This window comes from Trifolium pratense, linkage group LG2 (genome assembly GCF_020283565.1).
Source record: "Trifolium pratense cultivar HEN17-A07 linkage group LG2, ARS_RC_1.1, whole genome shotgun sequence".
Lineage (NCBI taxonomy): Eukaryota > Viridiplantae > Streptophyta > Magnoliopsida > Fabales > Fabaceae > Trifolium > Trifolium pratense.
This window is the reverse complement of record NC_060060.1, coordinates 10,892,460-10,910,775: the sequence shown is the minus strand read 5'-3', so window position 1 is coordinate 10,910,775 and position 18,316 is coordinate 10,892,460. Positions and strand designations below refer to the sequence as shown.

The following is an 18,316-nucleotide window of genomic DNA, read 5'->3' as shown; positions in this document are numbered from 1 at the left end:
TGTATGTAGGACGAAGTTTGATTCTTGATCCTTTCACTTAAAAAAAATAAAATTTAATCAACCATTAATTAATTCAGTGGTAATTGACGATAAATTCAATATGGAGTAACATAGTTCGATCCCCACAACTGCGATCAAGGAGATGAAACCTCTTGATATCATAATTGACCCTGAACTAGATTAAAGTTACAACCCTCAACTAGATTAAAGTGGTGGCAAAAGCAAAAATAAATAAATAAATTGTAGACACACTTACAAAAAAAAAAAAAGTGGCAAATAAACCTGAAAAGTACTAAAATGCACGCAGACATTAAAAAAAAAAGAACCTATTTTTAATTTTTTTTAGCACAAGGCACGCCCGCATATTGTTGTGGACGGTGGCGGGATTTGAAAATTTGGTTTGAGATTTGGTAATCAAGAACACAAAGATTCTCTCAATTTTTTTGTTTGAGATTTGCGAATCAAGAACACAAAGATTCTCTCAACAATTTCGATTACAACAAGTATTTATTCATTGGTGAATATACAAAGATTCTCAACTAACGCTTGAACCCCCTCAATTTTTCTCACTCTGTTTTCTAGGGTTTAACAACGGCTTTTCTTCACTTCTCTGATTTCGTCTTTCACAATGTCGTTTTCTTTATTCTCCACTCCTCAACAACCGCAACAACAACAACAATCACAATTATTTCAACCACAACAACAACAATCTCCTTTTCAGCAGCAGAGTAATTTGTTCCAGCCACAACAACAACAGCAGCAACAATTTCAAGCTCAACAACAGCAGCAACAACAACAGCAGCAACAATTAGTTTTGTTCACTAATGATCGAACTCCGGCGAGTTACAGCACCAATTGGGCGGATCTACATCCCGATTCCCAGAAATATCTACTTCAGATTGAGTATGTTATAATTCTCGGCTTTAATTTTCGATGTAAAGAGAGGTTTTTTTTATTGATTGTTGGTTAATTACTGTTTTTTCGATGTAAAGAGAGGTTTTTTTATTGATTGTTGGTTAATTACTGTTTTTTTCGATGTAAAGATAGGTTTTTTATTGATTGTTGGTTAATTACTGTTATTTGTTACACAGGGAACGGATATTGGAGTATAGAGATGAAAGTCAGAGACTTGATCAGTGTAATCGTCTTTATGATTCGTCTGTTTCAAACGATGGATTTGAGGTTGATGCAAGCCATATTGTTCAGGTTCTCTATTACACCACTTTGTTACTGTTTCCCGTTGCCTTTGTTTGTTAATTGTAACTAATAAATAATATGAATTTTATGTTGGCAAAAAATTTGGGTTGATGTTTTCTAGTTGAGGCATAATGGGAATACTTGTTTATGATTTTGTTTTGAATTTATGTGCTAAATATGCATGAAAAAGAGTAAAGATTAATTTTTTCTAGTTGCGTTGCGGCACATTAAATTTCGTGTGTATGGTTTGGTTTGATATTGAGTTTATGTGCTAAACATGTTCTGCTTACAATTAACAGAGTCACTGTTGTTACTAGAGTTTCGCGTGCAGCTAAACAAGAGCTTAGTGCTGGCTATTTCCTATTGTTCCTCTGTCAAGAGCCTATGACCACAGAACTAAATTAAATTTTTTGTTACTTGTTTATAACATAAAGTCGGTAGAGAGTTATAGCAAAAATAATTGATAGTTTGCTCTTGACTTGTGTGATTTGCTTTCTATCACTATGAAAGAAGTGTATAAAATTTAGTTAGTTCATTTGGGAAAAAGCGTATGATATTTTAGCATTGAATTTATTTTGTTTCTCCTCTATGGGAAGTGTGTAGTTATTAGCATTCAAAAATGGTTAATGTGATCTATTCATGAAATAACAGATATTTTCTGACGTTTGATAGGAACTTGGCGGAATCAGCACTGCTATGGAACGACAGAAAACTTTACTACAGGAACTGATGTCAGCTGTTAAGGATATGTTACGTAATACAGAGGTTGCTGTTCGTTCCTTTATGATGCTACGTCCAAGGTTCTTTCATCCCAGTGGGGGAGCATCAAGTGCCACTGCCCCATCACAGACCCCTGGAGCCACAGCACCTAGTTCGAGCATCCAACCAACATCTACATCTATAGTGCCTGTTTTTGATTTCTACAGTGGTCTTCCAAAGAAACCATCACCCTTTTTACAACAAACAGTTCTTAGATTTGAGAAATATCTTTGTGAATGTCATCAGTGGATTCAAGAGTTAGAGCAGCTGCTTCTCTTAGACTCTGAAAAAAACGGTTCCGGTAATGGATCCTCGTTATTGCAATCTCTTCCGAAAGTCATGACAAATGTGCATGACTTTTTTGTTCACGTGGCTGCAAAGGTAAAGATAAACTAATATAACTTTGTTAAATGATATCACACCATACAGCTATGAGAGTATGCATTTCGTTATGATCTTATGAATTAACTCCATCTATTCGTTGTTACTTTTCCAAATATAACATGGAACATTTATGAAAGTAGAACTTTTGAATCTTGATACTTTAATCACTTGTATCTTACGTTTGTTTTTATCAACTTTTTAGTTTAACTTACCAAAAGATTGTTTTTTCTTCCAAATGTTCATGTCAAGTTATGTGTGGTAAGACTAGACATGATAGGATTAAAAATGGCAACTTTAGAGAGAGAGAGTTGGGGTAGCACGTATAGTAGAAAAGATGGTGGAAACTAGACTTAGGTGGTTTGGGCATGTAGAGAGAAGACCTGTGGATTTTGGAGTAATTATTTAGAGTAGACCAGATCGACGGGAGTCAAATCACTAGAGATAGAGAAAGACCTGGAAAAACTATTGGAGAAACTATCAAGAAATATCTAGAGATTAATGAGTTGGATAGAAATATTGTACTTCATAGAACATTATGGTGTCGTTTGATCCATGTAGCCGACTCCAGTTAGTGGGATAAGGCTTGGTTGTTGTTGTTCATGTCAAGTTATGGGCTCTTCTGTTGAAACTTGTTCTACTATGCAGTTCATTCATTTGCCTCTTGTCTACATGCTTACACTGCTTTAAATTTGAAATAATTATATGTGCAATTATGACGTACCTTTAAATCATTGATAATGCTCCAAGACTACCAGAAAAGGAAAAGAGGAAGGGATGGACTGAAATGTGTTTGGAGAAGTCTATTAGGAGAAAAAAGTGGTATAATGTCCAACATAATGGACATGTAACAAGAGAATGTTGGAGAAGGGGTGTGGGGTGCATGGGGGTAGGGGGGTTTTATGGGGGGAGCTTGGTGAAATGGGGGTAGTATCAGATCGGTTTTCTTAGTCATAGGGTGGCTAATGCCATAGGGCAGAGTAAACGTTCTTGCTTTTCTGCCATATGGCAGAGAAAACATTCTTGCTTTTCTGCCATAGGGTAGTTTCTGTTGTAAAGAGCTAGTCTTCATTGTTTAATATGTGAAATGACAATTCCTATCAAAATGCTATACTTTACTGATTTGCACCGTCTTCCATTCCCTGCTTTTTGTAACAAACTAGAGCAAAACTGTGTGTATTAGAGATGATAACACATGGTTGTCCTGCTGTTCAAACTTTTTTCATGCAGATATAAAACTGTGCTCCATAATATTTACCAATTCTAATTTATAGTAATAATAATAATGTGTTCTTGTTCAAAAATAATAATAATGTGTTATTTAATAATGCTTATTCAGGTGGAGAGCATTCACCAGTACATGGAATCTATGAAATCAGCATACCTAGCTGATCAGCGCCGCCGCGGGGAGGTGAATGATCCATTTCTAGAGGCTGATCGTCGAGAAACTGCACGACAAGAAGCAGCATCAAAAAGAGTTCATCCAACATTGCATTTACCTGCAAATTCACAACCCTCAACTCAAGTTGCCGGGTTGTTTTCCAGTTCAGGAACTCAAGGAGCATTGACTTCCCAACAGACCGCTGCAACAACTTCATCTTTGTCAACAGGAAGTGGTTTATCTCTTTTTAGCACACCGACTTCTGCCCCATCATCATCAATGCCATCGTTGTTTGCAACACCAACAACTCCTGCTACAGGACCCTCATGGTTTGCATCATCCAGTTCTACGCCTCAACCACAATCCTCAATTTTTGGTTCTGCATCATCTTCCTTACCTGGTGCGACACCAACTCCCTCTCTGTTCGGTAATAATACTCCCCTGTTTAATTCAACTCCGGCTCCAAGCTCACTCTTTTCAACTCCGTTTGCTTCAGGTACTTTCTTGGGTCATACTTTTTCTTAGTTATCTAATTTTCGAAGTTTTAGCAAAACATGTAGTTGTTTTAGATGGAACATTGTTTTGAAAATCAGGGCTAATGCAGCACAACAGAAGACATGGGACTTTTTTTGCTTGTACCATTCTTTCCCCCAACAGAAGACATAGGACTGAAAAGATCAAAATTAAGTTTTCATAGGGTTCCTACAGAATATTTGGGAGAAAGAATGGTACAAGCGAAAATAATAAGGGTTAATCTGCAAGATTGGGATTTTGGAAATGTTCAGGCAAGGAATTATTAGGAATTTGATAAGGCGAATGTTCATTGCTTCTTGCTAAGCAAAATAGAATCTTGTGACTTGTAAGGGAAAAATAGTATTGTATAAGAATTAACTAACATATCACATATAAGAGAAAGACACATCACATATTGAAAATCTCTTCATTTTTTTTGTCGTTGGTGAATTCTCTTAATTTGTTATATATATATATATATATATATATATATATATATATATATATATATATATATATATATATATATATTTTTTTTTTTCTTTAATTGATTAGATCACATATAGAAAATGTTAAACTCGGGGACCAATTAGGCCACAACTTAATGCCCGAGCTAAATGACCAGCTCCTTATACTTACTTTGGAAGCGCGCGCACACGCACACACACATGCAGCTCCTTATACTTAAAAAGGAATTACTTGTGTCTTGTGGATTGGACTTAGCACCAAAGGCTTTTCGTAGCTTTATATGTGCCCAATATTGGTTTTCAATGCAGTTGGTGCAGAATGATTTTATTGGGAGATCACAGTTTTCAATTCTTTGTAGCTTTTCATAGCTTTTTAGGTTCATTTATTTTAATTTTTTCTTCAATGTAATGGAACGTTGAAGAAAAATTGGGAGATCACAGATTTTGTGAAGCAATTTTTGTTTGCATTTAGGTCATTGAAATAACTGTTTATAATAACCAAACCAGTCATTGAAATAATTTTTGTTGAACGCGACTTGCCGGTTGAATGTGTCGCACATGACCTCGTCACCGCTCTGCGACTCCGTGATCGCCTGCTATAGTGCCGATTGACAGCATAGATTATTATTGAACTTGATGCAATGAAAAAGAAATTGAATGATGTCTCCTCCCTCTCATTTTTTTTACGACAAGAAAAAAAGGAGGGTGGTTGGGATTTCATTCATCTATCTTAATTTAATCTTGATATCACTTTGACCAATTTTTCTTACTCAGGTGCTGCAACAGGATCAGGAACAAGCTTTGGGGGATCTGTAAGTAAACTTTAGCTTCTCGGGCTTATTAATATACTATTCCTGTTTTAGTCAAAACAATCCTAGTGTATTATGTCATATCAGCTTTGATAATTAAGCATTGTGATCTACTGATTTTTTTAATATATGCTATGGCTTGTTTGGTTGCACCCTCTAAGCCTTATTTCCTATGATGTTAATGCAGAAAAATCCACGGCCAAAATCCAGAACTGCTCGGCGCTAATAGAAGCAGTCTGAAATTATGAAGTTGATGGGATCTTTTTCTGCTACCAAACAAATATGGATGTACCACTTGAAATATTGGACTTTCCTTGTTAGATGGTCTTAAAATGATTTTTGCTATTAGTCTAATGTCTTTGAATGTAGACACTATATTGAGGGCACTGAACGTGTTCTGCGTTGCTTCAGTCCGTTGTGAGTTGTTCCATTAGGCATTTACAGCAACCCATTTTATTTAACATTTGTCTAGGTTAGGTCATTTGAATGCTAAATTTCATGACTCTCTGTAGCTATAGTTTCATTCCTGGTTCTAGTTTGAGCTTGATCCACCATTCATTGTGTTTGTTGTAAAAGATATCTTATATCCAAGGTAGTATGGCTCCATTTTACTGATGTATTTATATGAGGATAATTGATCTTTGATTTTTATTTTAGAATGCCGAGTGTTAATTTAATTTCACTCAAGTTCCGTTTGTTTGTGGTCATAAGATATTAAATGCACGACTGATTCTTTGAAATAATTGAAATCTATTTAAAATAAATTGAGCCAACAAATGTTTTTACATACGGATCGGTCAAAGATCATCAAATCCTAAACAAAATGGTTAAATAATCCAAATATTTATCACTTGTGTCACATTATTGTATTGCTTGTACAACACTAAGGGTGTGTTTGGTGATGCAAATAAGCTAGCTTATAGCTTAATTTTATCATATGTTTTATTTAGGCTTAAATGCAGTTTTGCCCCCCCTGTTTTGATTAAATCGGAATTTTACCCCCCCTGTTTTAAAACGCGGACTTTTACCCCCCTTGTTTTATAATTTGTTGGATTTTGCCCCCCCTAAAATTCTGCTTTCGAGTTACAACTTTAAAGCTTCGCACACAACTCAATTTTGATCAATAATTTACCAAAAGGATACCGAAATGACCGTAATCGAGTTAACTTTCCACATAATCAAACCCCACTGAATTTGGAGTTACAAAGAGAGATTAATTACCGTTTTAGTGAAGGTATGTCCCCCAAAATTCTGCAAAAAATTTGCTTTCGAGTCACAACTTCAAAGCTTCGCATACAACTCAATTTGGATCCATAATTCACCAAACAGCTACCGAAATGACAATAATCGAGTTATCTTTCCACATAATCAAACCCCACTGAATTTGGAGTTACAAAGAGAGATTAATTACCGTTTTAGTGAAGGTATGTCCCCAAAATTCTGCAAAAAATCTGCTTTCGAGTCACAACTTCAAAGCTTCGCATACAACTCAATTTGGATCCATAATTCACAAAATGGCTACCAAAATGACCGTAATCGAGTTAGCTTTCCACAGAATCAAACCCCACTAAATTTGGAGTTACAGAGAGAGATTAATTACCGTTTTAGTGAAGGTCTGTCCAATTACTAATTCTGCAGAAATCTACTTGTGATCTTAAAATTCAACATCGTCTACCGAACACATCGTAACTCCAAATTCGACGAAATTGAAATGCCAACAAGGGTAATTTCGTTAGATTTCCATACATGTAAATAGTATTAAAAAATGAGCTACAGGGTGAGAGGAATGACGAGAATACCAGTAGTAGTTTCATACGATAATTAATTTGAACTGACCTTCACTAAAACAGTAATTAATCCCTCTCTGTAACTCCAAATTTAGTGGAGTTTGATTCTGTGGAAAACTAACTCGATTGCGGTCGTTTCGGTACCAGTTTGGTGAATTATTGATCCAAATTGAGTTCTGTGCGTAGCTTTGAACTTGAGGCTCAGAAGCAGATTTTGTGCAAAATTTTGGTGGGGGGGCAAAATCCAACAAATTATAAAATAGGGGGGGTAAAATTCCGCATTTTAAAATAGGGGGGGTAAAATTCCGCATTTTTCAAAATAGGGGGGGTAATACTGCATTTAAGCCTTTTATTTAATGAACATTTGGTTAAAATACATTAATTATTCCTTACCATAAAACAGGTTGAAAGAGTAGGATACTAGCTAGTGTAGGGATTGAGTTTTACTGCTGTGAAAAACCACACAATTTCCACGCAGTTTTAAATCACAACAGTTAATCATAAATCTGACGATTCAGATTAATAAAGTTGATATTAATCTGGACCACGTTTTAGATCAGACGGCTCTAATTTAAAACAGTGATAACTGTGTGGATTTCAACAGCATGAATAAAATATGTTCCCGGGTGTAGGGATGATACAAAGTTAAAAAAAAAAAAGTATTTTGGGGTGCCTTTGAAAATATACGAAGTGGGTTTAGAAATTGTCCAAAAGAATATGCCTGTGGCCTAAAACATATTAACTTACTGATTTTTATTTAAATGCACATCATATTTTAATTCCCATCATCACATTGCCCAACCTATTTTGTTATTCACGTTGTTTGTCTTCTACTATTACATAAAATTATTAATTCACGTGAGATTATTCATCAATTTCCATCACACTACCCAACCCACTTTCAATTCCCATCGATTCCTCAGCTCGTGCCACGTGTCTCCCTCATACCCACTTTTTCAAATTTCAACTAGTTGAATTATTTTGAGTAAAAAAAAAAAAAACTGGTTGAATAATTTCAACCCCTCTCTCCTCCACCATATTTAACTCTAACATTAATATCCACCAATGTAGCTATTCAACCCTTATTTTGGGGTTTAATACCATCGATGTATGTAGTCTAATGAGCATCGCTTAATTTATTTTATGTGTCTCATTCTTTATTCACTATCATATAATATTGAAACTGATAAGAGTGCCTTTTGTAGGTACATTCTCAAACCGGCACCGCACCACGGTGGCCGTCCAACCGGTAAATAAATCTTGCTTGAGGCTGGCTCATTTTTCAGAAGAGAACATTGTAACACAACATTTACACCATAAAGTAATCAACCTCTTTTTATAAGCACAAACTACAATCTAATATCCCTATTGATAGAAATTTCAATCCTTAACCTCTAAAACTTCATTCCCTTTATATACATTTTCTTAAAAAAATAAAACATCACATCTATTCACAGTCTTAGCTTCTGTAACTCATATAGCATGTATTTTGTGCTTCACTGTCATGATTTTCTGTTATAATCATATTTCCTTTAAGCCTATGCAATTCAGCCTGCACCTGATCAACCTTAGGGTGTGATTGATCTCCAGAAGAGAAGACATGAATGTCATTCTTGGCCTCAATCCAGCTTAACCCAGGATCTTTGTCCAACATCAACCCTCTCATTTTTCTTCTTATTTCAGCAACTTCATCCCACCTCCCTGCAGCAGCATAAAGATTAGAAAGCAAAACAAGTGTCGGACCATCTTCAGCATTCAATCTCAAAACTTCCTCTGCAGCACGAACTCCCACTTTCAAATTTTTATTTATGACACATGCACTTAGCAAAGTTCTCCATAGTTCAATATTGTCCTCAAAATAAGGTGATTTGTTGATAATTTCTTCCGCCTCTTCCAGTAATGCTGCACGGCTCAACAAAGTTACCATACAGGAGTATAGCTTAGGCCCAGGAACCAAACCAATTCTGTTCATATAATTCCATAGTAACTTTCCTTGCTCAACCAATCTGCTGTGGCTGCATGCAGACAATAGAGACAAGAAAGTCACTTGATCGGGAACTAGACCTTGTTTAATAATCTCCTCGAAAAGTTTCAATGCCTCGTCCACCATTCCATGGTGACTATAACCTCCAAGCATCGAGTTCCAACACTTCAAATCTGGGTTTGAAACTTGAGAAAACATCAAATATGCAGCTTCAAGGCTACCGTTTTTGGCATACATATCAATTAAACTCCCAGAAACAGACATTTCAATGCCGTAACCCAATTTGAAAGCATAACAATGAATTATTTCACCTTGTCTTAAAATTGCAAGGTCAGCACAAACACTCAAAACTCCACTGAGAACATAGTCATCAATCTCATGACATTCATGATACATTTCTGAAAAGCATCTGACTGCACTCATTCCATCAGCCATTTTGGAATAACCAGTGATCATTTCAGTCCACAGAACAGCATCCTTTTCCGGGATTGAATAAAATACACACTGAGCTGCTTCAGTTTCCTGATTTGTGAAATACATTGACACTAGAGTGCTTCCCACAAATACACTTCTCTCAAATCCTGCTTTAATCACCTGAGCATGAAGAGGTTTTCCGTAACTGAAACAAGAGAATGCACTGGTTGCAGATATAATGCCAGCATATGTATAATCATCTGGTTTAGGAAAGCACAGTGTCTTCAACTGGACAAACAAATTCATCGCCTTCTCTCCATCCTCATTCGCAAAATACCCAGCAATCATAGAATTCCAAGAAACTAAATCCCAGTTTTCCATTCTACTAAAAATCATATATGCCGTTCGTGTATAACCAGCATTGCAATACATGTCAACCAGTGCATTTTGCAGATGTATATCCAGCGACACATTCCCAACAATTAAGCGTGCATGAATCAATCTCCCGGAAAAATAATCTTTCATACGACTACAGGCATTCAAAACCATACAAAATGTGTATACGGTTGGTGTAAAACCAACCCACATCATTTCATTAAATAGATAAACACCTTTCTCAATCTTACCATTCTTCAAATATCCTAAAATCAAAGAATTCCAAGCAACATTATCTCTTTCATTCATATCACAAAAAACCGATTCAGCCGAACTCAAATCCAAGCAATTTGAGTACATATTAAGCAAAGAAGTTTGCACACAAATATCATTCAAAAAACCAAACTTCAAGCTCTTAGCATGAAGTAACAATCCAATCCACAAATCTCCACGCAACGAAGATGCTTGCAGCAAGCTAGTAAAAGTCAAGCTGGAAGGCCTAAGACCCAATTTTTCCATCTGGCTATACAAGTTAAAGGCGTATATCGAATATTCTTGTGATGCACGTGAATATGCTGCAAGAAGTGCATTGTAAGAAACAAGAGTTCTGTGAGGCATTTTGTCGAACACTTGGTGAGAGTCTTTGAGTGAACCACAACGTGAATACATGGAGATGATGTTGTTGTATAGAAATGCAGATTTGGAGCCATAGGCGTTGGCGGTAGTTAAAAGGAGGGCGTGGAGTTGACGCGCCTCTATCAGTGAGGTTGTGATTTTGCACTTTTGTAGCAGAAGAGTATCTGTTACACAGAAACATAGTTTGTTCATGGAACACTTGCATACGCAACCTACGGATACTATGTTGCGGTCCTTTGTTAAGGACAAGGGACAATTATGTAATAACCGAATTGTTTTATTTTGCAATTATAAAAAGGACAAAACTTACATACAGTTCTATAAGTGCTGTTTTTACAATTCCACAATATATAAGCGACACGTGTATTAATATATAATCTGGGTAACGCCGTTTAACTTGTTCCGTTTTCCTTTATTCCACTTCGCCGTTCTCTCTACGTTAACCCCTTTTCTTCAACACAAATTCATAATGTGTCTCTATTTCAATGAAAGACCCCATCCCCACTTTTCTAATGTCATTGTTTTTCTATAGTTTTGGTTTGATTTTCAATATTTAATTTTTATAATTAACAATAATTAAAGCAAACTTATGGAGGAAAATTTCCAACAATTTCATATCGATTTGATATAAATTCTCTTCTTTTTGGAAAATAAAGGGTTGCTGAAGTTCATCTTTTAATGGAGGAGCAACCCATATATTTGACACTCCTACTCATAATCAATTTCTGGTCAAGCTTTGATTCTTTGATTGGAGAACCACCGTTGAGCTTGGGTATTGGGTGAACCGTGGAGAGGATGAGAGGTTTTGTTTTTGAAAGTTCAACCATGGAGGTTGGGGACTCACACTGGCAACCGGTGGCTTCAAGCAACATGCCATGGTGAAAAACACTTCAATTGCGGTGAACGAATGTGTTCTTTCTAGGTAAGGCTTGCGGTGGTGAAGAAAATTTGCAGCCTGTGATTTCTAAATAACGTTAACGGGGTTAGGATGAGAGTATACATGGTACACGTGTTCCTTTTTGATTGGTAACAGTAAAAACAACACCTATGACACTGTATGTAAGTTTTGTCCTTATAAAAATGTATCCTTTTCACTTCGATCACATGCAATTATTTTTTGTCTTACTCTAATTTTTAAAAGAAAAACCCTTATAATGCAATGTTTGTTCCGGAAGATAAATAAAGTTCAATCAATGATATCGCAAACAAAAAATTATTTTGGGAAAATGTCAAAGATAATATTTAATTAATTTTTATTTATCAAAATTAATAAAACTTAAATTATTAAAAATGATTTTTTTAAAGAACAATTCAAAGCAATAATAATTTTTAAATATGTATAAATTTCAACTTGATTTTATCAAAAAAAATTAAGGATTATATAACATGACCTATAAATCTTTTTTTTTTAGAGAAACTAGCTAAACTATGAGCTACAGAATTTAAGTGATGCCTAACATGAGTCACAACTATCCTATCTAGTTGTTCAAAAAGCAATTTACCGTCTTGGATTACAAGATATTGTCATGTGATGCACCTATAAATCTATAGTTGAGAATGATGTAATGTCTAAAAAAATTACTTTAGATAAAAAGAATGATAAAATTCTTACATAATTATATGATTTTTTTTTTTGAATTTTTTAGAAGTTCCTTCCACCAAAGTAATCTTATTTGAGATACTGTCAAATACTAAATGTGAACTTATTTTTTATTTAAAATTCAAACATTAGTTCATTACGTTATGAGAGTCTAACGACTTCTGCTAAATTAACCCATTGTTATTTTCCTATCATACTTCTCGGGATTTTTTTTTCTTTTCAATTTAGTACATTAATATAGTACTACTTAAATTACATATAAAATGGATCTCTAAATAGCATAGAATCCATTTAATTTTAATCGTATTTTTGAGCAATCTCAAGAAGAGACAAACAAAGTTCTTGAGGTTTAGAAAGCATAGCCATATGATCTGCTCCATTGATCACTTTGACCTCATCAATCCCAGCATTTTGTACCATCCATTCTTGATACTCCAAAGGAATTGCCAAGTCATCATTGACAACAATATAAGCACGTGGAACTGATTCATATCTCTCTTTAGAGAAATTCTCTGCCTCAGACAAATCCTCAAGAAAAAGTGATCCTCTCCTTATTAAAATCTTCACCAATTCCAAATCCTACAAAATCAAAACCAAATGTACATGGGGTGCAAATAATAACAATCATATGTAAGAAGGTGCAAAGATAGATGGTAAAATTAAGTAATTAAGTACCTCAATGGAACATAGTTGAAAGAATTTAGTGGCCAAAAATTTGGTGCCAGGAAGCAACAACATTTTGTTTCCAGAAAATGAAAACTCAGTGTCTAACCATCCAGTAGGTGGGTATCTCTCAAGATACTATAGTACATATTACAAAATGATCATGTCAGATAAATTTAAACATAAAAATTAGTACCAAAGAAATGGAAATCAAATTTATCAAGGTTGTAATGAGAATTATATTATTATAGCTCAGTTTTTTTTTGTCTCCGCAGTTACAATGCGTCTACAATTATGTTGAGAAGCATGAGAAAGTTGATTAATGTTTATAACAACTAATGTTATCTAAATTTTAATTAAGAATTGCTAACATCAAGAGTCAATATGTCCGAGTGGTTAAGGAGACAGACTTGAAATCTGTTGGGCTTCGCCCGCGCAGGTTCGAACCCTGCTGTTGACGTTCACTTTTTTTATTTTTCCTTTCTTTTCAATAAATACAAATGTGTATACGATAAGTATTTTGACCAATTGGTGTCACATTTGACTATGCATTGCCATTACTAGTTTGCGACCAACCACGTGATCCACATTCAAAACTTTGATTTTTTTCTTTTTTTTCAAGATTATGGAAATGTTAAATAGTGCTCTATAGACATTAATTAATATGAAAAAAAAATTGAGATTAAGTTTGTCTTTTATCTAGTACTATTTCTTTTTTTAGTATGTTTAACAAGTGTTTTGGGGATATTGTTTAGCATGACCCTTAAGATTAATATTCTTTTATATATATAAAATAATTACACATGAATGAAAAACAAACAAAACACAAATTGTGCCGTTAATTATTTTTTCAATGGCTAAAACATTCCTCTTAAAACCATGACTCATAGACTTAAAGAGATAATATTGGTATGCATAACCTTTTGAACTCTTTCCAGAAGACTTACGGTCTCTGGTGTTAGGAAGTCAAACGTGTCAAACATAAATGTTGATTGTCACTTGTCAGAACATGTTTTCTCATATTTTGTCAACTCAGTATGCAATCTCACAAGTGGTGAAACCTCAATCAAGCTCACACATGCATGTTATCCTCATACACACCCATAGACCATAACATCTATCGGCTTAACAGTCGATTTTCACTCTTGTAGGTCGGTAAAAATTTTATGGACACCCATTTTTTCACATATATTTACGCGCACTTAAAAATATTACATAGACATTATAAATAAAGTTATGACTGTATTTAAAGTTCTCTACAATCTACTTATCATATCCCACTTTACATTTGGTGGTGAAGATTTAGATCAATCAACAAAATATTTCATCTATTAGTTTAGTCAAATTAAATCAAATTATCAAGGTATATTCGAGAACGGTAAACAACTGAATTTAGGGTCAACTTAGTTGAGCAAAAAACAGTCAAATACAAGATAATAGTGTCTTTCTCGAGTCCACACAAAGGTTGTGAAGTGTTAGAATCGTTTAGATTTAAGTGAGAGTGTTTCATATTTATAGTGTCACTAATCGAAACAACTATTTATATAGATATATCATTTATAGAACTATATAGCCATAAAGAAATAATTAAAAAAAAGTAAGATAATTGGATTAATATTCTCCGTATGAAAATATATGATGGATTGTGCTGTGTATCAATAATAAATTCTAACCTGTTGTAGAACATATGATGGTGTATGTTCTGTATCAGGAATAAAAGCTGTTAAGAAAATTCCAACTGCAATTTTTTCTGGGAATTTTTCCATTGCAAGAGCTACACTCACTCCTCCAAAGCTATGTCCCACAAGAATCACTTTTTCATTTGGATCAAGTGAGGCTAAGAATTCTAACAAAGGCTTAGCATATTCAGCAAAAGTATCAACATCTTCAATTTTTTGTATGTTGATGCCACAACCTGCAAGATCAAGTGCTGTGACCTTATGACCGACAGATTCTAATTGTGTTTTCAGTTTGTACCAACTCCATGCTCCAACGGAAAGACCATGCACCATAACAAAATGCTTTTGCTGTTTTTGGTTCATATTTAATAATGATATTATGATTTTCTCTACACTTTGAAATGTCTTTGGCTAAATATAGAAAGAGATGTCAAGTTGTGTTTGGTAGCTAGCAATCTTTTTCAGCCACTTATTGTAGACAGATCATTTCTCTTTGGAATTCTACTGCATAACATTATTAAGGGGTTGAGGTTCAAAAATTTTGGATTCCTCACTTATCTATGAGCCACTAGACTATTTCAAAAAAATTAAATAAATTTGAAGTAGAAATTAATTAATTTGGTGAAAAACATATGGTTTATAAGATAGAGAAATGATAAAATTATACTTGTAGCAAAAATTGATGAGATCATTTATTTTCACAAAATCATAAATTTATTAAGCGCAATTAAACCCGTTTTGTGCGCCGGATAGGGAGACAGGATAATATAAAATTAACCTATCATATTTAAATCTTTTGTTTGGTGCACCAACAGAAAATGATAAACTTAACCTATTTTTAATCCTATCATGTTGGCTCTTTGTTATACTAATCCTTATTTTAGGCTGGATTAACAACCTGATATCATTATTTTAAGGGTATATAGTGTCATACCCCCTGCAAAATATTTTTTTGAGATTACTCCCTGTAATGTCAAGATTCCTTGCGTTACCCCCTGGCTCAACAAGTGTGCATATGACATGGATGAATCTGGACGTAGCATGACACGTGGAAATTAATTTATTTTTTATTTATTTTTAATTGCCAACTCAGTAATTATTTATTTTTTAATTAAAAAAAAATGAAAAAAACTTTTTTTTTTCACGGTAACTTTTTTTTTTAAAAAAAAACTTTTTTTAAAGAAACTTTTTTTTAAAGAAACTTTTTTTTTTAAAAAAAAACTTTTTTTAAAGAAACTTTTTTTTAAAGAAACTTTTTTTTTTAAAGAAATTTTTTTATTTAAAGAAACTTTTTTTTTTCGTTCCGTTCATATGCAGCGATTGTTCTTCGTTTTCAATTTCAATTTGGGGGTTAGGGCAAAGCGATTCTTCTTGCGTTACTATGTGATTGCAGTTTTTTTTTGGATTACTCTATTATTATTAGTTATTATTATTATTATTATTATTATTATTATTAGTTTTTTGGTTACTATTATTATTATTAGTTTTTTTTTCATCTTCATTTTTTTTTGGTTACTCTATTATTAGTTATTATATATATATATAAGAATTTTTTTATATATATATATAATAACAACTTTTAGTAAAAAAAAAAAAAAAAAAAACTTTCTTTTAAGTAAGTTCATAAAAATATAACAACTTTTAAGTTTTTTTTTCATTTTTTTAATTAAAAACCCACATTAATTAATGAGTTGGCAATTAAAAATAAATAAAAAATAAATTAATTTCCATGTGTCATGCCACGTCAAGATTCTTCCATGTCATATGGCCACTTGTTGAGCCAGGGGGGTAACGCAAAAAATCTTGACATTGCAGGGGGTAATCTCAAAAAAATATTTTGCAGGGGGTAACGCAAAACTCGCCTATTTTGCAGGGGGTATAACACTATTTACCCTTACTAGTATAACTTACCCGTGCTATCGCCCGGGTTAATGTTCTATGAAAAATATAGATCATTTTTTTCACACATGAAAAATATGGATTATTAAAATTTTAATATTGTGATTTTTTTAATTATTTGTAAAATTAATTTTATATGTAATGTAATAGTTTATTTAAATATGATAAAAGATCCAAATTTTGGAGATTTTAAGGAGAAATGGCATAATGGAGAGTGATCCTCCACTTCCCGTTCCAAACTCACATGTTCATATATTTGTTCTTTTATTTTCATAAAAAAAAGGTCATTATGCAAAAACTAATCTAACGGTTAATATACTTGTTCTTAATCGTCATCTCTCTCCTTTAGACATTTATTTTCTTCAGAAGTATTTTATCTCATGTCCCCGTGTGAAAAAATTTCACATTTGAGAAGCAAAATGGACCGATTTTAATATTATTTATTTAAAAGTAATGAACAGTAGAATTGTTTGTCATAAATATTATTTTAATTGAATTTGAAGACCATAAAAATTATTATATCCAGCTGACAATTATACCTAATTAGTATATGCAGTTGGCAATCTTCCTTTCATAAAAAAAAAAATTTAAAAACAATTGCTTTGGTACAAAAATAATTTTTTTTTGACGAAATTGGTACAAAAATAATTATTAGAGTAAATTTATGATTTTCGGTCAACAAAAATAATGACTATATAATTGCTTGCTATATATAGCACTTCAAAAACAATTCCTTTTGTAATAATGCAAAAAAAAATGAAAAATCATATAAAGCATTTAATTCATTTATGGCCAAAAATATGGGAGAAAAATGCATTTGGGAACACCATGTGTACAAAATCCTTCTATCAAACCCTCCCAAATAATATAATAATAATAATAATAATAATAATAATAATAATAATAATAATAATAATAGATAGATAATAGATAATGGGGAATGATTTGAATTTATTTTTTGGTAACAAATGATTTGAAATCTTGAATTCACATTAATTGAGAGATCGTGTATTAATGATTTTGAATTACTACTTGATTTGATTTAGTTGAAATCATTTGATTGATTTGTTGAATTGAATTTTTTTTTAATGTTTATTTATTTTACGGTGAAAGCAACCTGTATGCATGTATTAATAATAATAATATGTTAACATTATTTCTCTAAAAAATATATATTTGAAGTTTATATTGACGGTAGTTATTTTTTTATTTTATTTTGTGTCTTTCAAGTGTGCTTAATAATATGAAATGAGTTTTTTTTCTAAAAAAATAAAATGGATTGGTAAAATAAATAAATAATAAGAATTCATAATGATTGTAAAGAGAATTGGTAATGTTGTTAAAAAAAATTAAAACGTATTCGATTGTTTCATTTTGAATGATTATTTGTAAATTAGCATTAAATTTTGATTCAGAAAAACACTAAAGAAAAAATATTCCTTATATGAGTAAGACACATAAATTCTATTGAAGATGCTCTCTAAATTGCCATATAGAAAATATGTTCTCAATTGTTGCCACATAGATTATGATGAATGAGAGGATGCCACATTGGATTAATAAAAATTAAAAATTCATAAGAAAGTGACACGCAAATTTGTTTCATTGAGAAAAAACTCTTAAACATATAAATAAAGATCTCCTTTTTTTAAAAAAAAGAAGTATAAAATAAAAATTGCAATAGAAAAATATACAATAATGATGAACTTAATACTATTGAAAAAATACATCATTTGATTAATTTGTTAATAGATTCATCAAGTAAATACATC

The 18,316-nt window shown here is 32.8% G+C and overlaps 2 protein-coding genes and 1 non-coding gene across 3 annotated transcripts; 2 read left to right on the top strand and 1 right to left on the bottom strand.

The window, feature by feature from the left end:
- Positions 1-306: 306 nt before the first annotated feature.
- LOC123909082 (nuclear pore complex protein NUP58) lies at positions 307-6,189 on the top strand. Its single transcript, XM_045959856.1, has 6 exons — positions 307-903; positions 1,092-1,206; positions 1,870-2,337; positions 3,677-4,214; positions 5,473-5,510; positions 5,695-6,189. Exons 1-6 carry the CDS (start codon positions 629-631, stop codon positions 5,731-5,733), a joined length of 1,473 nt encoding a protein of 490 aa, XP_045815812.1. The 5' UTR covers positions 307-628; the 3' UTR covers positions 5,734-6,189.
- Positions 6,190-8,455: 2,266 nt separating this feature from the next.
- Positions 8,456-15,667, bottom strand: LOC123904154 (pentatricopeptide repeat-containing protein At3g50420-like). The gene is made up of 5 exons (XM_045953846.1): positions 15,638-15,667; positions 14,640-15,056; positions 12,979-13,104; positions 12,607-12,882; positions 8,456-10,925 (listed from the first exon to the last, which is right to left on the bottom strand). The coding sequence occupies exons 1-5, from the start codon at positions 15,665-15,667 to the stop codon at positions 8,754-8,756; spliced, it is 3,021 nt and encodes a 1,006-aa protein (XP_045809802.1). The 3' UTR covers positions 8,456-8,753.
- Positions 13,345-13,426, top strand: TRNAS-UGA. Its single transcript has one exon. It is a non-coding gene; the product is annotated as a tRNA-Ser (tRNA).
- Positions 15,668-18,316: the final 2,649 nt, after the last annotated feature.